This window comes from Bombina bombina, chromosome 5, assembly GCF_027579735.1.
Source record: "Bombina bombina isolate aBomBom1 chromosome 5, aBomBom1.pri, whole genome shotgun sequence".
Lineage (NCBI taxonomy): Eukaryota > Metazoa > Chordata > Amphibia > Anura > Bombinatoridae > Bombina > Bombina bombina.
In genome coordinates, this window is record NC_069503.1 from 226,420,731 (window position 1) to 226,448,656 (window position 27,926).

General features: G+C 41.2%; 1 protein-coding gene across 1 annotated transcript in view; it reads left to right on the forward strand.

Annotated features, from left to right (window-relative positions):
* Window positions 1-27,926, forward strand: part of KIF5B (kinesin family member 5B) — a 346,765-nt gene that overhangs the window by 262,889 nt on the left and 55,950 nt on the right. Inside the window, exons 13-17 of the mRNA XM_053713860.1 lie at window positions 920-988; window positions 10,572-10,778; window positions 17,600-17,743; window positions 19,089-19,277; window positions 19,541-19,658. Coding sequence (XP_053569835.1) covers window positions 920-988; window positions 10,572-10,778; window positions 17,600-17,743; window positions 19,089-19,277; window positions 19,541-19,658 — 727 coding nt within the window. The remainder of the gene's footprint in view (window positions 1-919; window positions 989-10,571; window positions 10,779-17,599; window positions 17,744-19,088; window positions 19,278-19,540; window positions 19,659-27,926) is intronic.

Consider the following 27,926-nt stretch of genomic DNA (forward strand, 5'->3'; position numbering starts at 1 on the left):
ACGGCTCATTCCACTAGAGCAGTTGCTACTTCATGGGCTTTTAAGAATGAAGCCTCTATGGATCAGATTTGTAAGGCGGTAACCTGGTCCTCCTTACATACTTTGTTTGATGTGTTTGCTTCGGCTAAAGCATCTAAGGAATATTGTCGTGGACTCTCCCTGCCAGGAAAGGAATTTATTTGGGAAGCATAATTTTTTTTTTTCTTTTTTCTGACCAATTTTAATTTTTTCTTCGATTTCTCTGGCCACTGTTTCATATGACAGACATCAGCCAATCACAGACTAGTATACTTATACTCTGTGAGCTTGTGCACATGCTCAATAGGATCTTTTTCCCCCAGAAAGTGTGAATATAAAACAATGGTGCAAAATTTGATAATGGAAGTAAATTGTAAATTGGAAAGTGTCTTAAAACTGTATGTTCTATTTGAATCATAACTTTATTTTGAATTGAGTGTCCCTTTAAATGAAAGTGCCCCTGTTTTTAAGATTGCTTTTAGTTACCGGGCACGTATTTATTAAACTTTACTATCACTTTAATCTTATATTCCCACTTACTATTCAACTGCAGTATACAATACAATAACATAATACCATAACTCCCACCAAGATACTTTATTATGTATTATTAGCCTTTCATTTGATAACCATTTTATGATCACTTCTTCCTTCAATATTCCACAATGAAGTGTTCCACTATTGTAAGTCCATTTAGGTTCATAATTTTAAAACCAAGATACTGAGTCCCCATACATTTATTTTTTTCAGCTTTCAGCTCCTAAAATAAGTATGATTTAGCTATATACTGGCATTTTTTTTCTTGTTGTTAATCTTATGATTTTTATTCCAGTGTTATTCATTTATTTAAACTTCAGTGTGAAGTCATTCTAAGTTTAGCAATATTTTTTTCTTATTGTAGGATGAAGAAATTAACCAACAGAGCCAGTTAGCTGAAAAACTAAAGCAGCAAATGTTGGACCAAGAAGAGGTGAGCTTTTAATCGTAAGGGATGGAGATCTTTAATTTTTATTGTGTGTGTGTGTGTGTGTGCGTGTGTGTATGTATGTATGTATATATATATATATATATATATATATATATATATATATATATATATATATATATATATATATACACATATACTGGATGATAAATTTATAATCTGGAATTTCCTTGTAAAGTTTAAATTGTGAAGTGTTGGGTACAAAATATAGTAATATTATTAATGTACTTGCATATTTATTATTTTCAACAATAATAAAAAAAAGGTGTTGTATTATATATGTGTAATATAAATATATATATATATATATATATATATATATATATATATATATATATATATATATATATATATATATATATATATTTCTTCTGTTAAGTGTGATCAGTCCACGGGTCATCATTACTTCTGGGATATTACTCCTCCCCAACAGGAAGTGCAAGAGGATTCACCCAGCAGAGCTGCATATAGCTCCTCCCCTCTACGTCACTCCCAGTCATTCTCTTGCACCCAACGACTAGATAGGATGTGTGAGAGGACTATGGTGATTATACTTAGTTTTATATCTTCAATCAAAAGTTTGTTATTTTAAAATAGCACCGGAGTGTGTTATTATCTCTCTGGCAGAGTTTGAAGAAGAATCTACCAGAGTTTTTGTTATGATTTTAGCCGGAGTAGTTAAGATCATATTGCTGTTTCTCGGCCATCTGAGGAGAGGTAAACTTCAGATCAGGGGACAGCGGGCAGATGAATCTGCATAGAGGTATGTAGCAGTTTTTATTTTCTGACAATGGAATTGATGAGAAAATCCTGCCATACCGATATAATGTCATGTATGTATACTTTACACTTCAGTATTCTGGGGAATGGTACTTCACTAGAATTACACTGTAAGAAATACATAAAGCTGTTTAATAACTAGAGATTATGTTTAACGTTTTTGCTGGAATGTAAAATCGTTTTCATTTACTGAGGTACTGAGTGAATAAATGTTTGGGCACTATTTTTCCACTTGGCAGTTGCTTAATCTGTTTTCTGACAGTTTCTGTTCTCCCTCACTGCTGTGTGTGAGGGGGAGGGGCCGTTTTTTGGCGCTTTTACTACGCATCAAATATTTCAGTCAGCAACTCATTGTATTCCCTGCATGATCCGGTTCATCTCTACAGAGCTCAGGGGTCTTCAAAACTTATTTTGAGGGAGGTAATTTCTCTCAGCAGAGCTGTGAGAATTATAGTTTGACTGAGATAAAAAACGTTTATTCTGTAATTTGTTTCCTGCTTTCAGAATTTGTTATCTTTGCTAATGGGATTAAACCTTTGCTAAAGTTGTGTTATTTACAAGGATTGAGGCTATAACTGTTTCAATTTATTAATTTTCAACTGTCATAGATCTTCTGTGCTTCTTAAAGGCACAGTACGTTTTAATATTATTCTAATTGAATTGTATTTCCAAGTTACAAGTTTATTTGCTAGTGTGTTAAACATGTCTGATTCAGAGGATGATACCTGTGTCATTTGTTGCAATGCCAAAGTGGAGCCCAATAGAAATTTATGTACTAACTGTATTGATGCTACTTTAAATAAGTCAATCTGTACAAATTGAACAAATTTCACCAAACAACGAGGGGAGAGTTATGCCGACTAACTCGCCTCACGTGTCAGTACCTACATCTCCCGCTCAGAGGGAGGTGCGTGATATTGTAGCGCCGAGTACATCTGGGCGGCCATTACAAATCACATTACAGGATATGGCTACTGTTATGACTGAGGTTTTGGCTAAATTACCAGAACTAAGAGGTAAGCGTGATCACTCTGGGGTGAGAACAGAGTGCGCTGATGATATTAGGGCCATGTCAGACACTGCGTCACAGGTGGCAGAACATGAGGACGGAGAACTTCATTCTGTGGGTGACGGTTCTGATCCAAACAGACTGGATTCAGATATTTCAAATTTTAAATTTAAACTGGAAAACCTCTGTGTATTACTAGGGGAGGTGTTAGCGGCTCTGAATGATTGTAACACAGTTGCAATACCAGAGAAAATGTGTAGGTTGGATAAATATTTTGCGGTACCGACGAGTACTGAGGTTTTTCCTATACCTAAGAGACTTACTGAAATTGTTACTAAGGAGTGGGATAGACCCGGTGTGCCGTTCTCACCCCCTCCGATATTTAGAAAAATGTTTCCAATAGACGCCACCACAAGGGACTTATGGCAAACGGTCCCTAAGGTGGAGGGAGCAGTTTCTACCTTAGCTAAGCGTACCACTATCCCGGTGGAGGATAGCTGTGCTTTTTCAGATCCAATGGATAAAAAATTAGAGGGTTACCTTAAGAAAATGTTTGTTCAACAAGGTTTTATATTGCAACCCCTTGCATGCATTGCGCCGATCACGGCTGCAGCGGCATTCTGGATTGAGTCTCTGGAAGAGAACATTGGTTCAGCTACTCTGGACGACATTACGGACAGGCTTAGAGTCCTTAAACTAGCTAATTCATTCATTTCGGAGGCCGTAGTACATCTTACTAAACTTACGGCGAAGAATTCAGGATTCGCCATTCAGGCACGCAGGGCGCTGTGGCTAAAATCCTGGTCAGCTGATGTTACTTCTAAGTCTAAATTGCTTAATATACCTTTCAAAGGGCAGACCTTATTCGGGCCCGGGTTGAAAGAGATTATCGCTGACATTACAGGAGGTAAAGGCCATGCCCTGAGTCAGGACAAAGCCAAGACTAGACAGTCTAATTTTCGTTCCTTTCGTAATTTCAAAGCAGGAGCAGCATCAACTTCCTCTGCACCAAAACAGGAAGGAGCTGTTGCTCGCTACAGACAAGGCTGGAAACCTAACCAGTCCTGGAACAAGGGCAAGCAGACTAGGAAACCTGCTGCTGCCCCTAAAACAGCATGAATTGAGGGCCCCCGATCCGGGATCGGATCTAGTGGGGGGCAGACTTTCTCTCTTCGCCCAGGCTTGGGCAAGAGATGTTCAGGATCCCTGGGCGCTAGAGATAATATCTCAGGGATACCTTCTGGACTTCAAATACTCTCCTCCAAGAGAGAGATTTCATCTGTCAAGATTGTCAACAATCCAGACAAAGAAAGAGGCGTTTCTACGCTGCGTACAAGAGCTCTTGTTAATGGGAGTAATCCATCCAGTTCCACGATCGGAACAGGGACAGGGGTTTTACTCAAATCTGTTTGTGGTTCCCAAAAAAGAGGGAACTTTCAGACCAATCCTGGACTTAAAGATCCTAAACAAATTCCTAAGAGTTCCATCGTTCAAGATGGAGACTATTCGGACAATTTTACCTATGATCCAAGAGGGTCAGTACATGACCACTGTAGATTTAAAAGATGCTTACCTTCACATACCGATTCACAAAGATCATTATCGGTACCTAAGGTTTGCCTTCCTAGACAGGCATTACCAGTTTGTGGCTCTTCCATTCGGATTGGCTACAGCTCCAAGAATCTTCACAAAGGTTCTGGGTGCTCTTCTGGCGGTACTAAGACCGCGGGGAATCTCGGTAGCTCCATACCTAGACGACATTCTGATACAAGCTTCAAGCTTTCAAACTGCCAAGTCTCATACAGAGTTAGTGCTGGCATTTCTAAGGTCACATGGATGGAAGGTGAACGAAAGGAAAAGTTCACTCGTTCCACTCACAAGAGTTCCCTTCCTGGGGACTCTTATAGATTCTGTAGAAATGAAGATTTACCTGACAGAGGACAGGCTAACAAGACTTCAAAGTGCTTGCCGCACCCTTCATTCCATTCAACACCCGTCAGTGGCTCAATGCATGGAGGTAATCGGCTTAATGGTAGCGGCAATGGACATAGTACCCTTTGCACGCTTACACCTCAGACCACTGCAACTGTGCATGCTAAGTCAGTGGAATGGGGATTACTCAGACTTATCCCCTTCTCTGAATCTGGATCAAGAGACCAGAAATTCTCTTCTATGTTGGCTTTCTCGGCCACATCTGTCCAGGGGGATGCCATTCAGCAGACCAGACTGGACAATTGTAACAACAGACGCCAGCCTTCTAGGTTGGGGTGCCGTCTGGAATTCTCTGAAGGCTCAGGGACAATGGAGTCAGGAGGAGAGTCTCCTGCCAATAAACATTCTGGAATTGAGAGCAGTTCTCAATGCCCTCCTGGCTTGGCCCCAGTTGACAACTCGGGGGTTCATCAGGTTTCAGTCGGACAACATCACGACTGTAGCTTACATCAACCATCAGGGAGGGACAAGAAGCTCCCTAGCTATGATGGAAGTATCAAAGATAATTCGCTGGGCAGAGTCTCACTCTTGCCACCTGTCAGCAATCCACATCCCGGGAGTGGAGAACTGGGAGGCGGATTTCTTAAGTCGTCAGACTTTTCATCCGGGGGAGTGGGAACTTCATCCGGAGGTCTTTGCCCAAATACTTCGACGTTGGGGCAAACCAGAGATAGATCTCATGGCGTCTCGACAGAACGCCAAGCTTCCTCATTACGGGTCCAGATCCAGGGATCCAGGAGCAGTCCTGATAGATGCTCTGACAGCACCTTGGGACTTCAGGATGGCTTACGTGTTTCCACCCTTCCCGTTGCTTCCTCGATTGATTGCCAGAATCAAACAAGAGAGAGCATCAGTGATTCTAATAGCACCTGCGTGGCCACGCAGGACTTGGTATGCAGACCTGGTGGACATGTCATCCTGTCCACCTTGGTCTCTACCTCTGAAACAGGAGCTTCTGATACAGGGTCCCTTCAAACATCAAAATCTAACTTCTCTGAAGCTGACTGCTTGGAAATTGAACGCTTGATTTTATCAAGACGTGGATTTTCTGAGTCAGTTATTGATACCTTAATACAGGCTAGGAAACCTGTTACCAGAAAGATTTACCATAAGATATGGCGTAAATACCTATATTGGTGTGAATCCAAAGGTTACTCTTGGAGTAAGGTTAGGATTCCTAGGATATTGTCTTTTCTACAAGAAGGTTTAGAAAAGGGTTTATCTGCTAGTTCATTAAAGGGACAGATCTCAGCTCTGTCCATTCTGTTACACAAACGTCTGTCAGAAGTTCCTGACGTCCAGGCTTTTTGTCAGGCTTTGGCCAGGATTAAGCCTGTGTTTAAAACTGTTGCTCCACCATGGAGTTTAAACCTTGTTCTTAATGTTTTACAGGGCGTTCCGTTTGAACCCCTTCATTCCATTGATATAAAGTTGTTATCTTGGAAAGTTCTATTTTTAATGGCTATTTCCTCGGCTCGAAGAGTCTCTGAATTATCAGCCTTACATTGTGATTCTCCTTATTTGATTTTTCATTCGGATAAGGTAGTCCTGCATACTAAACCTGGGTTCTTACCTAAGGTAGTTACTAACAGGAATATCAATCAAGAGATTGTTGTTCCTTCTTTATGCCCAAATCCTTCTTCAAAGAAGGAACGTCTACTGCACAACCTGGATGTAGTCCGTGCTCTAAAATTTTACTTACAGGCAACTAAGGAATTTCGACAAACGTCTTCTCTGTTTGTCATTTACTCTGGGCAGAGGAGAGGTCAAAAAGCTTCCGCTACCTCTCTTTCTTTTTGGCTTCGTAGCATAATTCGTTTAGCTTATGAGACTGCTGGACAGCAGCCTCCTGAAAGAATTACAGCTCATTCTACTAGAGCTGTGGCTTCCACTTGGGCCTTCAAGAATGAGGCCTCTGTTGAACAGATTTGCAAGGCTGCAACTTGGTCTTCGCTTCATACTTTTTCCAAATTTTACAAATTTGACACTTTTGCTTCATCGGAGGCTATTTTTGGGAGAAAGGTTCTTCAGGCAGTGGTTCCTTCTGTATAAAGAGCCTGCCTATCCCTCCCGTCATCCGTGTACTTTTGCTTTGGTATTGGTATCCCAGAAGTAATGATGACCCGTGGACTGATCACACTTAACAGAAGAAAACATAATTTATGCTTACCTGATAAATTCCTTTCTTCTGTAGTGTGATCAGTCCACGGCCCGCCCTGTTTTTAAGGCAGGTAAATATTTTTTAATTTATACTCCAGTCACCACTTCACCCTTGGCTTTTCCTTTCTCGTTGGTCCTTGGTCGAATGACTGGGAGTGACGTAGAGGGGAGGAGCTATATGCAGCTCTGCTGGGTGAATCCTCTTGCACTTCCTGTTGGGGAGGAGTAATATCCCAGAAGTAATGATGACCCGTGGACTGATCACACTACAGAAGAAAGGAATTTATCAGGTAAGCATAAATTATGTTATTTATATATATATATATATATATATATATAAATATATAAAGGAGGATGAGTGCACAGATAAGGGAACTGCAGGTAATCAAAGTGGAAGCAGAAAGGGCCGTGTCGGTGCCTCTACCGACACAGATTAGTACAAACAAACACGAAAAGTTTGCAGTCCAAATACAGTAATACAAAAAAGTCCCCTCTTAACCCCTTAATGACCACAGCACTTTTCCATTTTCTGTCCGTTTGGGACCAAGGCTATTTTTACATTTCTGCGGTGTTTGTGTTTAGCTGTAATTATCCTGTTACTCATTTACTGTACCCACGCATATTATATACCGTTTTTCTCGCCATTAAATGGGCTTTCTAAAGATACCATTATTTTCATCATATCTTATAATTTACCATAAAAAAAATTATAAAATATGAGGAAAAAATGGAAAAAAAACGCAGTTTTTCTAACTTTGACCCCCACAATCTGTTACACATCTACAACCACCAAAAAACACCCATGCTAAATAGTTTCTAAATTTTGTCCTGAGTTTAGAAATACCCAATGTTTACATGTTCTTTGCTTTTTTTGCAAGTTATAGGGCAATAAATACAAGTAGCACTTTGCTATTTCCAAACCACTTTTTTTCAAAATTAGCGCTAGTTACATTGGAACCCTGATATCTGTCTGGAATCCCTGAATATCCCTTGACATGTATATATATTTTTTTAGAAGACATCCCAAAGTATTGATCTAGGCCCATTTTGGTATATTTCATGCCACCATTTCACTACAAAATGCGATCAAATAAAAAAAAATGTTCACTTTTTCACAAATGTTTTCACAAACTTTAGGTTTCTCATTGAAATTATTTACAAACAACTTGTGCAATTATGGCATACATGGTTGTAAATGTTTCTCTGGGATCCCCTTTGTTCAAAAATAGCAGACATATATGGCTTTGGCATTGCTTTTTGGTATTTAGAAGGCCGCTAAATGCCGCTGCGCACCACACGTGTATTATGCCCAGCAGTGAAGGGGTTAATTAGGGAGCATGTAGGGAGCTTGTAGTTTTAATTTTAGTGTAGTGTAGTAGACAACCCAAAGTATTGATCTAGGCCCATTTTGGTATATTTCATGCTACCATTTCACCGCCAAATGCGAACAAATAAAAATAAAACGTAAAATTTTCCCAATTTTAGGTTTCTCACTAAAATTATTTACAAACAGCTTGTGCAATTATGGCATAAATGGTTGTAAAAGCTTCTCTGGGATCCCCTTTGTTCAGAAATAGCAGACATATATGGCTTTGGCTTTGCTTTTTGGTAATTAGAAGGCAGCTAAATGCTGCTGAGCACCATACGTGTATAATGCCCAGCAGTGAAGGGGTTAATTAGGGAGCTTTTAGGGAGCTTGCAGGGTTAATTTTAGCTTTAGTGTAGGTATCAACCTCCCACATGACACATCACACCCCCAGATCCCTCCCAAACAGCTCTCTTCCCTCCCCCACCCCACAATTGTCCCCGCCATCTTAAGTACTGGCAATAAGTCTGCCAGTACTAAAATAAGAGGTTTTTTTGGGGTTTTTTTTTTTTTAAATAATAATTCTGTTATGTAGTATCCTCCCTTAGCCCCCAACCTCCCTGATCCCCCCCAAACTGCTCTCTAACCCCCCTCTCTCTGCCTTATTGCGCCATATTGGGTACTGGCAGCTGTCTGCCAGTGCCCAGTTTGAAATCAAATATGGTTTTTTTTTATTTATTTTTTAAAACATACTATTTTCTGTAGTGTAGCTGCCCTCCCTCAACCCCCAACCCCCCAACCCCTGCCAGATCGCTCAACATTTTTTAAATGCCCACCCTCACTCCCACCGAGTAAAACCTTGTGCTCCCACGAGTACCATTATTGTTCCATAGTGTAGGGTTCCCACCCGCGCGCGCGCGCGCCCCCGCTCCCGTGCACGCGCGCGCACCCGATACCGTTCACGCGCGCGCACCCGCGCGCACCCGCACTCGATCCCGCCCCCCTTCCCACCGATGGCCGCCCACCCGCCTCCCTGGGTAAGCTCCCACCCACCAACGAACATGGCCATCAATGGCCGATGCAGAGAGGGCCACAGAGTGGCTCTCTCTGCATCGGACGGCTAAAAAATGTTATAGCAGGATGCCTCAATATCGAGGCATCACTGCTATAACATAAAAGCAGTTGGAAGTGATCAGGATCGCTTCCACTGCTTTCAAAGACCAACGACGTATGGGGTACGTCCTTGGTCATTAACTGCATTTTTTTGCAGGACGTACCCCATACGTCGTTGGTCGTTAAGGGGTTAAACATTCTTCAATCAAGGTGAGGTGTTATAAAGATAGTATCTTTGACAAAGCACCAGAAAGGCGTGAAACGCGTCAGATGACGTCACACTCCGTTAGCACCTGTGTCTCCTGGTAATCACAATGTCTGTGAAAGCTGTATGTGTTTGTTACACGAGAAAATAAAGGTATGAATTTTCAATATCGCTCAGTTTAAGTTCTTTTAATGTGCCAACGATACTATCTTTATAACACCTCACCTTGGTTGAAAAATGTTTAAGAGGGCACTTTTTTGTGTGTGTGTGTATATATATATATATATATATATATATATATATATATATATATATATATATATATATATATATAAAATACAACACTTTTTTTTAAAATTATTGTTGAAAATAATAAATATGCAAGGACATGAATAATATTACTATATTTTGTACCCAACACTTCATAAATTAAACTTTACAAGGAAAATACAGGTTATAATTTATCGTGTGTGTATATATATATATATATATATATATATATATATATATATATATATATATGAGTAATATATAATATATATATATATATATGTGTGTGTGTGTGTAAATATATAAATATATATATATATATATGTATGTGTGTGTGTGTGTAAATATATATATATATATATATATATATATATATATGTATGTATGTATATATATATATATATGTATGTATATGTATATGTATATGTGTGTGTATATATATATATATATATCTCTCTCTCTCTCTCTCTCTCTCTCTCTCTCTCTCTCTCTCTCTCTCTCTCTATATATATATATATATATATATATATATATATATATATATATATATATATATATATATATATATATATATATATATATATATATATATCTTAAAATAGTAATTACCTTACTTTCAGTGCACGTTTTTAACTGTAATTTACTCTCTGAGTTGATAGTTTTAGCTTTTGGTCTCTTAACTTGATTTAATCTTTTTAAAATAATGTGTGTTCTATTTTTATTTTGCTTGCAGCTGCTTGCATCCACACGTCGTGACCAGGATAATATGCAAGCAGAGTTAAACCGTCTCCAGGCTGAAAATGATGCCTCCAAAGAAGAAGTAAAAGAAGTTCTGCAGGCTTTAGAAGAACTTGCAGTAAACTATGATCAAAAGTCACAGGAGGTTGAAGAAAAGGCTAAAGAGTATGAAAGTCTAAGTGAAGAACTCAGTCAAAAATCAGTAAGGGATTTTCATAGGTGCTATACCAATAAAGTGATAAGGCTATTACTAATGTTATGCTTTGCAGGTAATGATAAAGGTTTGGAAAGGTACACATCTATTTAGAGTTTCACTCACATTTTTGAGAGCACTGTTGAGTGCAGAGAAGGTGAACTGGCATTTTCTCCAACATAGGTGTGTCCGGTCCACGGCGTCATCCTTACTTGTGGGATATTCTCTTCCCCAACAGGAAATGGCAAAGAGCCCAGCAAAGCTGGTCACATGATCCCTCCTAGGCTCCGCCTACCCCAGTCATTCTCTTTGCCGTTGCACAGGCAACATCTCCACGGAGATGGCTAAGAGTTTTTTGGTGTTTAAATGTAGTTTTTATTCTTCAATCAAGAGTTTGTTATTTTAAAATAGTGCTGGTATGTACTATTTACTCTGAAACAGAAAAGAGATGAAGATTTCTGTTTGTAAGAGGAAGATGATTTTAGCAACCGTTACTAAAATCGATGGCTGTTTCCACACAGGACTGTTGAGATGAATTAACTTCAGTTGGGGGAAACAGTCGGCAGACTTTGCTGCTTGAGGTATGACACATTTCTAACAAGACTTGGTAATGCTGGAAGCTGTCATTTTCCCTATGGGAACCGGTAAGCCATTTTCTTAGTTTAGTATAAGAATAAAGGGCTTCACAAGGGCTTTAAAGACTGGTAGACATTTTTCTGGGCTAAAACGATTACTTTATAAGTATATTTAGTGGATTATAATTATAAATAGTTCTTTTAATCTTGGGGATGTATTAAAAAAACGGCAGGCACTGTATTGGACACCTTTTTCACTGGGGGCCTTTTCTAGTCATAGGCAGAGCCTCATTTTCGCGCCACTAATGCGCAGTTGTTTTTGGAAAGCAAGGCATGCAGATGCATGTGTGAGGAGCTAAGAACCACTGAAAAAGCTTATTGAAGGCGTCATTTGGTATCGTATTCCCCTCTGGGCTTGGTTGGGTCTCAGCAAAGCAGATACCAGGGACTGTATAGGGGTTAAATGTAAAAACGGCTCCGGTTCTGTTATTTTAAGAGTTAAAGCTTTCAAATTTGGTGTGCAATACTTTTAAGGCTTTAAGACACTGTGGTGAAATTTTGGTGAATTTTGAACAATTCCTTCATACTTTTTCACATATTCAGTAATAAAGTGTGTTCAGTTTAAAATTTAAAGTGACAGTAACGGTTTTATTTTAAAACGTTTTTTGTGTTTTGTTATCAAGTTTATGCCTGTTAACATGTCTGAACCATCAGATAGACGATGTTCTGTATGTTTGGAAGCCAAGGTTCCTCCCCATTTAAATATATGTGATGAATGTGACATAGTGTCCAAACAAAGTAGGGACAATGATGCCACTGATAATGATGTTGCCCAAGATGATTCCTCAAGCGAGGGGAGTAAGCATGGTACTGCATCATCCCCTTCTGTGTCTACACCAGTCTTGCCCACACAAGAGGTCCCTAGTACATCTAGTGCGCCAATCCTTCTTACTATGCAACAATTAACGGCTGTAATGGATAATTCTATTAAAAACATTTTGTCCAAAATGCCCACTTATCAGAGAAAGCGCGATTGCTCTGTTTTAGATACTGAAGAGCATGAGGACGCTGATGATAATGGTTCTGACATACCCTCACACCAATCTGAAGGGGCCAGGAGGGAGGTTTTGTCTGAGGGAGAAATTTCAGATTCAGGAAAAAATTTCTCAACAAGCTGAACCTGATGTTATTACTTTTAAATTTAAATTAGAACATCTCCGCGCTCTGCTTAATGAGGTGTTATCTACTCTGGATGATTGTGACAATTTGGTCATTCCAGAGAAATTATGTAAGATGGACAAGTTCCTAGAGGTCCCGGTGCCCCCCGATGCTTTTCCTATACCCAAGCGGGTGGCGGACATTGTAAATAAGGAATGGGAAAGGCCCGGCATACCTTTTGTTCCTCCCCCTATATTTAAGAAATTATTTCCTATGGTCGACCCCAGAAAGGACTTATAGCTGACAGTCCCCAAGGTCGAGGGGGCGGTTTCTACTCTAAACAAACGCACTACTATCCCTATAGAAGATAGTTGTGCTTTCAAAGATCCTATGGATAAAAAATTAGAGGGTTTGCTTAAAAAGATGTTTGTTCAGCAAGGTTACCTTCTACAACCAATTTCATGCATTGTTCCTGTCACTACAGCAGCGTGTTTCTGGTTCGAAGAATTAGAAAAGTCGCTCAATAAAGAATCTTCGTATGAGGAGGTTATGGACAGAGTTCAAGCACTTAAATTGGCTAACTCTTTTATCTTAGACGCCACTTTGCAATTAGCTAGATTAGCGGCGAAAAATTCAGGTTTTGCTATTGTGGCGCGCAGAGCGCTTTGGCTAAAGTCTTGGTCAGCGGATGTGTCCTCCAAGAACAAATTGCTTAACATCCCTTTCAAGGGTAAAACGCTGTTTGGCCCTGACTTGAGAGATTATTTCAGACATCACTGGGGGAAAGGGCCACGCCCTTCCTCAGGATAGGTCTTTTAAGGCTAAAAATAAGCCAAATTTTCGTCCCTTTCGCAGAAACGGACCAGCCTCAAATTCTACACCCTCTAAGCAAGAGGGTAATAGTTCTCAAACCAAACCAGCCTGGAGACCGATGCAAGGCTGGAACAAGGGTAAGCAGGCCAAGAAACCTGCCACTGCTACTAAAACAGCATGAAGCGTTGGCCCCCGATCCGGGACCGGATCTGGTGGGGGGCAGACTCTCTCTCTTTGCTCAGGCTTGGGCAAGAGATGTTCAGGATCCTTGGGCGCTAGAAATAGTTTCTCAAGGTTATCTCCTGGAATTCAAGGAACTACCCCCAAGGGGGAGGTTCCACAGGTCTCAATTGTCTTCAAACCAAATAAAAAGACAGGCATTCTTACATTGTGTAGAAGACCTGTTAAGAATGGGAGTGATTCATCCTGTTCCATTAGGAGAACAAGGGATGGGGTTTTACTCCAATCTGTTCATAGTTCCCAAAAAAGAAGGAACATTCAGACCAATTTTAGATCTCAAGATTCTAAACAAATTTCTCAGGGTTCCATCGTTCAAAATGGAAACCATTCGAACAATTCTTCCTACCATCCAGGAAGGTCAATTCATGACCACGGTGGATTTAAAGGATGCGTATCTACATATTCCTATCCACAAGGAACATCATCGGTTCCTAAGGTTCGCCTTTCTGGACAAGCATTACCAGTTTGTGGCACTTCCATTCGGATTAGCCACTGCTCCAAGGATTTTCACAAAGGTACTAGGGTCCCTTCTAGCGGTGCTAAGACCAAGGGGCATTGCAGTAGTACCTTACTTGGACGACATACTGATTCAAGCGTCGTCTCTGTCAAAAGCAAAGGCTCATACGGACATTGTCCTAGCCTTTCTCAGATCTCACGGGTGGAAAGTGAACATAGAAAAAAGTTCTCTGTCCCCGTCAACAAGAGTTCCCTTCTTGGGAACAATAATAGACTCCTTAGAAATGAAGATTTTTCTGACAGAGGCCAGAAAATCAAAACTTCTAAGCTCTTGTCAAGTACTTCATTCTGTTCTTCTTCCTTCCATAGCGCAGTGCATGGAAGTAATAGGTTTGATGGTTGCGGCAATGGACATAGTTCCTTTTGCACAAATTCATCTAAGACCATTACAACTGTGCATGCTCAGACAGTGGAATGGGGATTATACAGACTTGTCTCCGACGATCCAAGTAGATCAAAGAACCAGAGATTCACTCCGTTGGTGGCTGAACCTGGACAACCTGTCACAGGGAATGAGCTTCCGCAGACCAGAGTGGGTCATTGTCACGACCGACGCCAGTCTGGTGGGCTGGGGCGCGGTCTGGGAACCCCTGAAAGCTCAGGGTCTATGGGCTCGGGAAGAATCTCTTTTCCCGATAAACATTCTGGAACTGAGAGCGATATTCAATGCTCTCAAAGCTTGGCCTCAACTAGCAAAGGCCAAATTCATAAGGTTTCAATCAGACAACATGACGACTGTTGCATATATCAACCATCAGGGGGGAACAAGGAGTTCCCTGGCGATGGAGGAAGTGACCAAAATAATTCAATGGGCGGAGAATCACTCCTGCCACTTGTCTGCAATCCACATCCCAGGAGTGGAAAATTGGGAAGCGGATTTTCTGAGTCGTCAGACTTTCCATCCGGGGGAGTGGGAACTCCATCCGGAAATCTTTGCCCACATAACTCAATTATGGGGCATTCCAGACATGGACCTGATGGCGTCTCGTCAGAACTTCAAGGTTCCTTGCTACGGGTCCAGATCCAGGGATCCCAAGGCGACTCTAGTAGATGCACTGATAGCGCCTTGGACCTTCAACCTAGCTTATGTATTCCCACCGTTTCCTCTCATTCCCAGGCTGGTAGCCAGGATCAATCAGGAGAGGGCTTCGGTGATCTTGATAGCTCCTGCGTGGCCACGCAGAACTTGGTATGCAGACCTGGTGAATATGTCATCGGCTCCACCATGGAAGCTACCTTTGAGACAGGACCTTCTTGTTCAAGGTCCATTCGAACATCCGAATCTGGCTTCACTCCAACTGACTGCTTGGAGATTGAACGCTTGATTTTATCAAAGCGTGGGTTTTCAGATTCTGTCATTGATACTCTTGTCCAGGCTAGAAAGCCTGTAACTAGGAAAATTTACCATAAAATATGGAAAAAATATATCTGTTGGTGTGAATCGAAAGGATTCCCATGGAACAAGATAAAAATTCCTAAGATTCTATCCTTTCTACAAGAGGGTTTGGAGAAAGGATTATCTGCAAGTTCTTTGAAGGGACAGATTTCTGCTTTATCTGTTTTACTTCACAAAAAGCTGGCGGCTGTGCCAGATGTTCAAGCTTTTGTTCAGGCTCTGGTTAGAATCAAGCCTGTTTACAAACCTTTGACTCCTCCTTGGAGTCTCAATTTAGTTCTTTCAGTTCTTCAAGGGGTTCCGTTTGAACCCTTACATTCCGTAGATATTAAGTTACTATCTTGGAAAGTTTTGTTTTTGGTTGCAATTTCTTCTGCTAGAAGAGTTTCAGAGTTATCTGCTCTGCAGTGTTCTCCTCCTTATCTGGTGTTCCATGCAGATAAGGTGGTTTTGCGTACTAAACCTGGTTTTCTTCCGAAAGTTGTTTCTAACAAAAACATTAACCAGGAGATAGTTGTGCCTTCTTTGTGTCAGAATCCAGTTTCAAAGAAGGAACGTTTGTTACACAATTTGGATGTAGTTCGTGCTCTAAAATTCTATTTAGAGGCTACAAAGGATTTCAGACAAACCTCTTCTTTGTTTGTTGTTTATTCTGGTAAAAGGAGAGGTCAAAAAGCAACTTCTACCTCTCTCTCTTTTTGGCTTAAAAGCATCATCCGATTGGCTTATGAGACTGCCGGACGGCAGCCTCCTGAAAGAATCACAGCTCACTCCACTAGGGCTGTGGCTTCCACATGGGCCTTCAAGAACGAGGCTTCTGTTGATCAGATATGTAAGGCAGCGACTTGGTCTTCACTGCACACTTTTACCAAATTTTACAAATTTGATACTTTTGCTTCTTCTGAGGCTATTTTTGGGAGAAAGGTTTTGCAAGCCGTGGTGCCTTCCATCTAGGTGACCTGATTTGCTCCCTCCCATCATCCGTGTCCTAAAGCTTTGGTATTGGTTCCCACAAGTAAGGATGACGCCGTGGACCGGACACACCTATGTTGGAGAAAACAGAATTTATGCTTACCTGATAAATTACTTTCTCCAACGGTGTGTCCGGTCCACGGCCCGCCCTGTTTTTTTTAATCAGGTCTGATTAATTATTTTTTCTAACTACAGTCACCACGGTATCATATGATTTCTTCTATGCATATTCCTCCTTTACGTCGGTCAAATGACTGGGGTAGGCGGAGCCTAGGAGGGATCATGTGACCAGCTTTGCTGGGCTCTTTGCCATTTCCTGTTGGGGAAGAGAATATCCCACAAGTAAGGATGACGCCGTGGACCGGACACACCGTTGGAGAAAGTAATTTATCAGGTAAGCATAAATTCTGTTTTTGGTCTGCAGCTGACTGAGCATCTTCAACCACCGCTCCTCTGCTGGTCTGGACCTCCAAACCTTGTATGTGCACCATGACTGGAGCAGGGAAAGGTAGGCAGATAGAAAGTGGTGAGTGCACACCATTGTACTAAATACAAAAAACGCTGTGGAAAAATTGTATCAGTAATAGTAAAATTATTGCATGGCGTTTTAAGGAGTGGAGGTCCAGACCAGCATTGGAATGGTGGTTGCTGATGTTCAGTCAGCTGGAAATTTAAAATGCCTGATCGCCTTCTGTGCTCTCTCAAATGTGAGTTAAACTTTAAATTGATTTGCGCCATACCTATTGATGTAGTATCATGCTATTTTACCTATTATGTCTCTTAGATTATATTGGGGTCTTACACTATCATTTTGTGATCTATAGTATGTGCCTCCTTAGGGTATGATGTTTGTTTTGCCTTTATTTATAGAATTGCTTTAATTATAAAAAGTATTAATATTTATAGTAGATTAACTGAAACAATTGAATTTAGTATTTCTTTAACTTATCCATGTAAAGAACAATTGTTAAATAAATTACACATTCATTTAAAATAAAATGCAGATATAGTTAATTGATGTTTAATAAACATGTGTTATAGGTTTTCTCTAGTCTGTATAGTAACTAAATTAGACTGTTGGTGGTGTCATATTGACTGTACAGACTTAACTATTTGAGAAATGTTTTAAATGTTTCATTTGTATTTTATTTTTTTTAAAGGCAATTTTGTCCAGTTTAGATTCTGAACTGCAGAAACTTAAGGAAATGACCAATCATCAGAAAAAAAGAGCAACAGAGATGATGACTTCATTATTGAAAGATCTAGCTGAGATTGGAATTGCAGTAGGGAACAATGATGTTAAGGTAACAGCTATGTGCATTAACAATGTTTTTGCTTTTAGCAGTTTGTTCATGCATTAATATATTTAATACATATTTTATAATGCTTGGGTTGGAAGTTTAGATAATGTACTATCTTTAAAACCAGTGTTTAACTGTCTGACTCCAAGAGATTTGCTACAATTTTAACTACCATTTCATGCTGCCAATGCCTATTTCCCAAAAATAAAAATAACCCCACCCCAAAAATATGAGAATATTTTTGTAACATTATTCCCATGCAAAGGAAGCCAGAGCACATACAGATATGATGAAATGTATATTTTATTCTGAGTAAATATGTGAAATGAGATGGTATGTAAATATGTAAAGAACACTAGACAAACACACAATTTCAAAAAGGTTACAAAAATTACATGAAAAATAAAAATTCACAGAAGTCCCAAACAAATAAAAGGCATCTGTGGGAACCCCCAAATCCTTAAGATAAGATCAAGCGCAATTTTATACCCACTGCAGATCACATGATGGATGATGCACTACCTTCAGTATTTTGTCTGTTTTAGGGAAACAGAAAAAAAAATAACTTTGAATATACTGTGTGCCCACTGTGTGACTTGATTACTAATTCATATACAGCAAACATGACACCCTCTCCCACCATTTAGGAGTCTGGAGTTATGAGCATAATTAAAGGGATATGAAACCCACATGTTTTCTTTCATGATTCAGATAGCGCATGCAATTTTAAGCAACTTTCTAATTTATTCCTATTATCGATTTTTTCTTTGTTCTCTTGGTAAGCTTTGTTGAATGAGCAGCAACGCACTACTGGTTGCTGACTAAACACATGGGTGAGCCAATGACAATCGGTATACATATGCAGCTACCAATCAGCAGCTCCTGTGCTTTCCTAGATAAACCTTTCAGCAAAGGATAACGAAGAAGGAAGCAAGTTAAATAGAAGTAAATTGGAAAGTTGTTTAAAATTATATTCTCAATCTGAATCATGAAAGAAAAATCTTGGGTTTCATGTCCCTTTTAATATATATTTTGAAATGTGGGTTAGTTTGTGTGGGGTGACCCCCATCAGCAACTGGCTGAACTTGCACCTTACAAACCTCGTCTACCAGTTATACGAAACCCTTAAATAATTGGCCTGTGTGGAATTCAGAGACACAAAAAAAGCCTTCACTCTGAAACAAGCTAGATAGCAGTAAGAGAGCTGATCAAAGTGAAAAATGTTGTTACATCTATATGTATCCTCATTAACTCCTTAAAAACTAATAAGAAATCATACTCTCTGCATGCTATAGATCAACTGCCAAGGTTTGGTGCATTCATTTTATTATCTTTTTGTTTTGGACAGCAACCTGAAGTGAGTGGTATGATAGATGAAGAGTTCACTGTAGCAAGACTCTACATCAGTAAAATGAAATCTGAAGTGAAGAGCATGGTAAAACGCTGCAAGCAGTTGGAAAGTACACAGTCTGAGAGTAATCAAAAGATGGAGGAGAATGATAAGGAGTTGGCTGCATGTCAGCTTCGTATTTCCCAGGTATGTAATGAGAAAAAGGAAGAGAAATGAATGAATATGCCAGTCATTACTCTTTAGTTACTATCTCCATAGTAACAACAGTGATCTTCCGTGTATATTTGTGAATTTACAGTGGTAATACACCATGGTGGAATTGAACAACATACTATTTACAATGCACTTAACTGAAGAAACACAGATGTATTTATTAAAGTATGTGTACTTTGTCTAAACACTCCATTCTATGCACTTTATTTTAACAAATGTTTCATTTCATGTAAAAGCATGAAGCAAAGATAAAGTCATTGACAGAATATGTACAGAATGTGGAACAGAAGAAGAGACAGATCGAGGAGTCTGTAGATTCACTTAACGAGGAACTTGTGAAGCTGCGAGCACAGGGTGAGGTTTCTTTAAAGTTTAAAACAATCGTTCAGTATTCTGTTTTATAGTGGGGTTCACAAGTCCCGATGTAACTTTTCTTGTTTGCATACTATTATCGGTAGATGATTTTTTTTCTTTTTTTTCCCCTTTTAATGCAGTTTATTCTAAAAGCTCGGGTTAAACATTTTAGTCTGCCAGTTTCTTAAAGGGACAAAGTCAAAATTAAATTTTCATGATTCAGACAGAGCATGCAATTTTTAACTACTTTCCAATTTACTTCTATATCAAATTTAAATTTATCTCTTTGGGTTTTTTGTTAATACAAGCACTGCTGCCATAAAGTGCTTAAGACACATGCACGCTCCTGATGTCCCATGAGCTCACCTAGATTTATTCTTCAACAAAGAAAACCAACTTTATAAAGCACATTTCCTTCCTAAGATAGGGGAGAGTCCATGGCTTCATTCCTTTCTGTTGGGAAATACAACACCTGGCCACCAGGAGGAGGCAAAGACACACCAGCCAAAGGCTTAAATATCTTTCCCACTTCCTCATTACCCCAGTCATTATTTTCCTTTCGACACGTTAGGAGCTGGCAGAGAAGTGTCAGAAGATTCGGAGAGTCCTGAAAAAGGGTATCTGCCCTTCGAAATAGGACTGTAGTCATGTCAACCTCTTAGTGAGAGTATTGATGAAAGTTAGAGTCTGGAGATGCAGGAAAAGTTTTTCTGCGAAACCATCCAGACTACTGCTAACAGCTCCTAAGCAATCAGTGTTGACGAGTTTAACTGCCTGCTTTCTCTCACTCAAGTCCATGTCAGGAGCGCTGCTATAAGACTGTCAAACTTGAGAGGCTGTGTTCTGTTCGATAGCATGAATCCTGGAGGTAAGATTGTTCCAATTTTTACACATAAAACGCTATAAAAGGGTCACAGTGTGGCTCCTTTATAGGATCCAGGGTTAATATCCTCTGAAGGGGGTTTATTGAACAGTTGAGGTTAATTAATCAGTGTATTATTTATTTCCTTCTTAGTATAAGTAGAGTCCACGGCATCATTCCTTACTGTTGGTAAATACTGAACCTAGCCACCAAGAGGAGGCAAAGACACCCCAGCCAAAGGCTTAAATACCTTCCCCACTTCCCCCATCCCCCAGTCATTCTTTATATTTTGTCACAGGAGGATGGCAGAGAAGTGTCAGAAGATTTAAGAGTAGCTCCTTAGGAAGGGTATGGAGTTTTAAGTAGTCTTGTCAGCCTCTCAGTGAGAGCATTGACGAAAGTTTCTGCAAACCCATCCAGACTGCCTACCAACAGCTCCTAAGCAATCAGTGTTGACGAGTTTCACTGCCTGCTTGTTTTCTCTCTCAAGTCCATGTCAGGAGCGATGCTACAAGACTGTCACAATTGAGAGTCTGTGTTTCTGTTCCACAGCATGGATTCTGGTAAGATTGTTTCAATTTTTTCATATGTTGAAAACGCTAGAATACAGGGTCATAGTGTGGCTCCTTTTATCATAATAGAATCATGGGTTAATATCTCCTGAGAGGGATTATTGAACAGTGGGGATTAATCAAATGTAATGCTTTGATTTCTCCAACATAGGTGTGTCCGGTCCACGGCGTCATCCTTACTTGTGGGATATTCTCTTCCCCAACAGGAAATGGCAAAGAGCCCAGCAAAGCTGGTCACATGATCCCTCCTAGGCTCCGCCTACCCCAGTCATTCTCTTTGCCGTTGTACAGGCAACATCTCCACGGAGATGGCTTAGAGTTTTTTAGTGTTTAACTGTAGTTTTTTATTATTCAATCAAGAGTTTGTTATTTTGAAATAGTGCTGGTATGTACTATTTACTCAGAAACAGAAAAGAGATGAAGATTTCTGTTTGTATGAGGAAAATGATTTTAGCAACCGTAACTAAAATCCATGGCTGTTCCACACAGGACTGTTGAGAGCAATTAACTTCAGTTGGGGGAACAGTGTGCAGTCTCTTGCTGCTTGAGGTATGACACATTCTAACAAGACGATGTAATGCTGGAAGCTGTCATTTTCCCTATGGGATCCGGTAAGCCATATTTATTACGATCGTAAATAAGGGCTTTACAAGGGCTTATTTAGACTGTAGACTTTCCTGGGCTAAATCGATTCATTATTAACACATATTTAGCCTTGAGGAATCATTTTATCTGGGTATTTTGATATAATAATATCGGCAGGCACTGTATTAGACACCTTATTTCTTAGGGGCTTTCCCAAAGCATAAGCAGGGTCTCATTTTCGCGCCGGTGTGGCGCACTTGTTTTTGAGAGGCATGGCATGCAGTCGCATGTGAGAGGAGCTCTGATACTTAGAAAAGACTTTCTGAAGGCGTCATTTGGTATCGTATTCCCCTTTGGGTTTGGTTGGGTCTCAGCAAAGCAGATACCAGGGACTGTAAAGGGGTTAAAGCTTAAAACGGCTCCGGTTCCGTTATTTTAAGGGTTAAAGCTTCCAAATTTGGTGTGCAATATTTTTAAGGCTTTAAGACACTGTGGTGAAAATTTGGTGATTTTTGAACAATTCCTTCATGTTTTTTCGCAATTGCAGTAACAAAGTGTGTTCAGTTTAAAATTTAAAGTGACAGTAACGGTTTTATTTTAAAACGTTTTTTGTACTTTCTTATCAAGTTTATGCCTGTTTAACATGTCTGAACTACCAGATAGACTGTGTTCTGAATGTGGGGAAGCCAGAATTCCTATTCATTTAAATAAATGTGATTTATGTGATAATGACAATGATGCCCAAGATGATTCCTCAAGTGAGGGGAGTAAGCATGGTACTGCATCATTCCCTCCTTCGTCTACACGAGTCTTGCCCACTCAGGAGGCCCCTAGTACATCTAGCGCGCCAATACTCCTTACTATGCAACAATTAACGGCTGTAATGGATAATTCTGTCAAAAACATTTTAGCCAAAATGAACCCTTGTCAGCGTAAGCGTGGCTGCTCTGTTTTAGTTACTGAAGAGCATGACGACGCTGATGTTAATATCTCTGAAGGGCCCCTAATCCAATCTGAGGGGGCCAGGGAGGTTTTGTCTGAGGGAGAAATTACTGATTCAGGGAACATTTCTCATCAGGCTGAATCTGATGTGATTACATTTAAATTTAAGTTGGAACATCTCCGCATTTTGCTTAAGGAGGTATTATCCACTCTGGATGATTGTGAAAAGTTGGTCATTCCAGAGAAACTATGTAAAATGGACAAGTTCCTAGAGGTGCCGGGGCTCCCAGAAGCTTTTCCTATACCCAAGCGGGTGGCGGACATTGTTAATAAAGAATGGGAAAGGCCCGGTATTCCTTTCGTCCCTCCCCCCATATTTAAAAAATTGTTTCCTATGGTCGACCCCAGAAAGGACTTATGGCAGTCAGTCCCCAAGGTCGAGGGAGCGGTTTCTACTTTAAACAAACGCACCACTATACCCATAGAGGATAGTTGTGCTTTCAAAGATCCTATGGATAAAAAATTAGAAGGTTTGCTTAAAAAGATGTTTGTTCAGCAGGGTTACCTTCTACAACCCATTTCATGCATTGTCCCTGTCACTACAGCTGCATATTTCTGGTTTGATGAACTGATAAAGGTGCTCGATAGTGATTCTCCTCCTTATGAGGAGATTATGGACAGAATCAATGCTCTCAAATTGGCTAATTCTTTCACTCTAGACGCCACTTTGCAAGTGGCTAGGTTAGCGGCTAAGAATTCTGGGTTTGCTATTGTGGCGCGCAGAGCGCTTTGGTTGAAATCTTGGTCGGCTGATGCGTCTTCCAAGAACAAGTTACTAAACATTCCTTTCAAGGGGAAAACGCTGTTTGGCCCTGACTTGAAAGAGATTATCTCTGATATCACTGGGGGTAAGGGCCACGCCCTTCCTCAGGATAGGCCTTTCAAGGCAAAAAATAGACCTAATTTTCGTCCCTTTCGTAAAAACGGACCAGCCCAAAGTGCTACGTCCTCTAAGCAAGAGGGTAATACTTCTCAAGCCAAGCCAGCTTGGAGACCAATGCAAGGCTGGAACAAGGGAAAGCAGGCCAAGAAACCTGTCACTGCTACCAAGACAGCATGAAATATTGGCCCCCGATCCGGGACCGGATCTGGTGGGGGGCAGACTCTCTCTCTTCGCTCAGGCTTGGGCAAGAGATGTTCTGGATCCTTGGGCGCTAGAAATAGTCTCCCAGGGTTATCTTCTGGAATTCAAGGGACTTCCCCCAAGGGGGAGGTTCCACAGGTCTCAGTTGTCTTCAGACCACATAAAAAGACAGGCGTTCTTACATTGTGTAGAAGACCTGTTAAAAATGGGAGTGATTCATCCTGTTCCATTAAGAGAACAAGGGATGGGGTTCTACTCCAATCTGTTCATAGTTCCCAAAAAAGAGGGAACGTTCAGACCAATCTTAGATCTCAAGATCTTAAACAAATTTCTCAAGGTCCCATCGTTCAAGATGGAAACCATTCGAACTATCCTTCCTTCCATCCAGGAAGGTCAATTCATGACCACGGTGGATTTAAAGGATGCGTATCTACATATTCCTATCCACAAGGAACATCATCGGTTCCTAAGGTTTGCATTCCTGGACAAACATTACCAGTTTGTGGCGCTTCCTTTCGGATTAGCCACTGCTCCAAGGATTTTCACAAAGGTACTAGGGTCCCTTCTAGCGGTACTAAGACCAAGGGGCATTGCAGTAGTACCTTACCTGGACGACATTCTGATTCAAGCGTCGTCCCTCCCTCGAGCAAAGGCTCACACGGACATCGTCCTGGCCTTTCTCAGATCTCACGGCTGGAAAGTGAACGTGGAAAAGAGTTCTCTATCCCCGTCAACAAGGGTTCCCTTCTTGGGAACAATTATAGACTCCTCAGAAATGAGGATTTTTCTAACAGAGGCCAGAAAGACAAAACTTCTGGACTCTTGTCGGATACTTCATTCCGTTCCTCTTCCTTCCGTAGCTCAGTGCATGGAAGTGATCGGGTTGATGGTAGCGGCAATGGACATAGTTCCTTTTGCGCGCATTCATCTAAGACCATTACAACTGTGCATGCTCAGTCAGTGGAATGGGGACTATACAGACTTGTCTCCAAAGATACAAGTAAATCAGAGGACCAGAGACTCACTCCGTTGGTGGCTGTCCCTGGACAACCTGTCACGAGGGATGACATTCCGCAGACCAGAGTGGGTCATTGTCACGACCGACGCCAGTCTGATGGGCTGGGGCGCGGTCTGGGGATCCCTGAAAGCTCAGGGTCTTTGGTCTCGGGAAGAATCTCTTCTACCGATAAATATTCTGGAACTGAGAGCGATATTCAATGCTCTCAAGGCTTGGCCTCAGCTAGCGAGGACCAAGTTCATACGGTTTCAATCAGACAACATGACGACTGTTGCGTACATCAACCATCAGGGGGGAACAAGGAGTTCCCTAGCGATGGAAGAAGTGACCAAGATTATTCTATGGGCGGAGTCTCACTCCTGCCACCTGTCTGCTATCCACATCCCGGGAGTGGAAAATTGGGAAGCGGATTTTCTGAGTCGTCAGACATTGCATCCGGGGGAGTGGGAACTCCATCCGGAAATCTTTGCCCAAGTCACTCAACTATGGGGCATTCCAGACATGGATCTGATGGCCTCTCGTCAGAACTTCAAAGTTCCTTGCTACGGGTCCAGATCCAGGGATCCCAAGGCGGCTCTAGTGGATGCACTAGTAGCACCTTGGACCTTCAAACTAGCTTATGTGTTCCCGCCGTTTCCTCTCATCCCCAGGCTGGTAGCCAGGATCAATCAGGAGAGGGCGTCGGTGATCTTGATAGCTCCTGCGTGGCCACGCAGGACTTGGTATGCAGATCTGGTGAATATGTCATCGGCTCCACCTTGGAAGCTACCTTTGAGACGAGACCTTCTTGTTCAGGGTCCGTTCGAACATCCGAATCTGGTTTCACTCCAGCTGACTGCTTGGAGATTGAACGCTTGATTTTATCGAAGCGAGGTTTCTCAGATTCTGTTATCGATACTCTTGTTCAGGCCAGAAAGCCTGTAACTAGAAAGATTTACCACAAAATTTGGAAAAAATATATCTGTTGGTGTGAATCTAAAGGATTCCCTTGGGACAAGGTTAAGATTCCTAGGATTCTATCCTTCCTTCAAGAAGGATTGGAAAAAGGATTATCGGCAAGTTCCCTGAAGGGACAGATTTCTGCCTTGTCGGTGTTACTTCACAAAAAACTGGCAGCTGTGCCAGATGTTCAAGCCTTTGTTCAGGCTCTGGTTAGAATCAAGCCTGTTTACAAACCTTTGACTCCTCCTTGGAGTCTCAATTTAGTTCTTTCAGTTCTTCAGGGGGTTCCGTTTGAACCCTTACATTCCGTTGATATTAAGTTATTATCTTGGAAAGTTTTGTTTTTAGTTGCAATTTCTTCTGCTAGAAGAGTTTCAGAATTATCTGCTCTGCAGTGTTCTCCTCCTTATCTGGTGTTCCATGCAGATAAGGTGGTTTTACGTACTAAACCTGGTTTTCTTCCAAAAGTTGTTTCTAACAAAAACATTAACCAGGAGATTATCGTACCTTCTCTGTGTCCGAAACCAGTTTCGAAGAAGGAACGCTTGTTGCACAATTTGGATGTTGTTCGCGCTCTAAAATTCTATTTAGATGCTACAAAGGATTTTAGACAAACATCTTCTTTGTTTGTTGTTTATTCAGGTAAAAGGAGAGGTCAAAAAGCAACTTCTACCTCTCTCTCTTTTTGGATTAAAAGCATCATCAGATTGGCTTACGAGACTGCCGGACGGCAGCCTCCCGAAAGAATCACAGCTCATTCCACTAGGGCTGTGGCTTCCACATGGGCCTTCAAGAACGAGGCTTCTGTTGATCAGATATGTAGGGCAGCGACTTGGTCTTCACTGCACACTTTTACCAAATTTTACAAGTTTGATACTTTTGCTTCTTCTGAGGCTATTTTTGGGAGAAAGGTTTTGCAAGCCGTGGTGCCTTCCATTTAGGTGACCTGATTTGCTCCCTCCCTTCATCCGTGTCCTAAAGCTTTGGTATTGGTTCCCACAAGTAAGGATGACGCCGTGGACCGGACACACCTATGTTGGAGAAAACAGAATTTATGTTTACCTGATAAATTACTTTCTCCAACGGTGTGTCCGGTCCACGGCCCGCCCTGGTTTTTTAATCAGGTCTGATAATTTATTTTCTTTAACTACAGTCACCACGGTACCATATGGTTTCTCCTATGCTATTATTCCTCCTTAACGTCGGTCGAATGACTGGGGTAGGCGGAGCCTAGGAGGGATCATGTGACCAGCTTTGCTGGGCTCTTTGCCATTTCCTGTTGGGGAAGAGAATATCCCACAAGTAAGGATGACGCCGTGGACCGGACACACCGTTGGAGAAAGAAATTTATCAGGTAAACATAAATTCTGTTTTTATGCTGCTTTATGTGCAAGATTTTATTGGGCTCATAGGCTGTTTATGTGGCTGGAACGCACAGGTTTTTACTTCCACTTTGAGTGCTTTGTAGCTTGGTGCACTTTTTCTGATAGGGGCGGTCCTGCCTTGTGCACCATGTGGCTGGGAGTAGTCTCGCTTTCATTTCCTCTTTCCTGACCGGTCCTCTGCTAATCCCAAGCAAACCAAGAGTACTTAGATGCCGGCTCAGTCCTGGAATAAGTCCAAGCAGAGCAAGAAGCCCGCCGAGACTAAATCGGCATTAAGGGGCAGCCCCCGATCCGGCTCTGGATCGTGTAGGGGACAGACTGTCGCTCTTTTCAGACGCTTGGTTTGGAGACGTACAGGATCCATGGGTCCTGGAGATCATGGCTCAGGGATACAAGATAGGTTTCAAGTCTCATGCACCCAAGGGCAGATTTCTCCTCTCAATCCTGTCTTCCAGACCAGAAAAGAAGGGAGCCTTTCTGGGGTGCGGTTTCAAGTCTCATGCACCCAAGGGCAGATTTCTCCTCTCAATCCTGTCTTCCAGACCAGAAAAGAGGGGAGCCTTTCTGGGGTGCGTGCGGGTTCTGTCCTCCTTTGGAGTCATTGTCCTGGTGCCTATCGCAGAAAGAGGTTTGGGATACTATTCAAACCTTTTTGTGGTCCCAAAGGAGGAGGGAATTTTTTGCCCGATTCTGGACCTAAAATGCTTAAACGAATTTCTAAATGTCCCCTCGTTCAATATGGAGACGATTAAGGTCCATCTTTCCCTTAGTTCAGGAAGGACAGTTTATTGCGTTCCTGGACCAGCACTTCCAGTCCA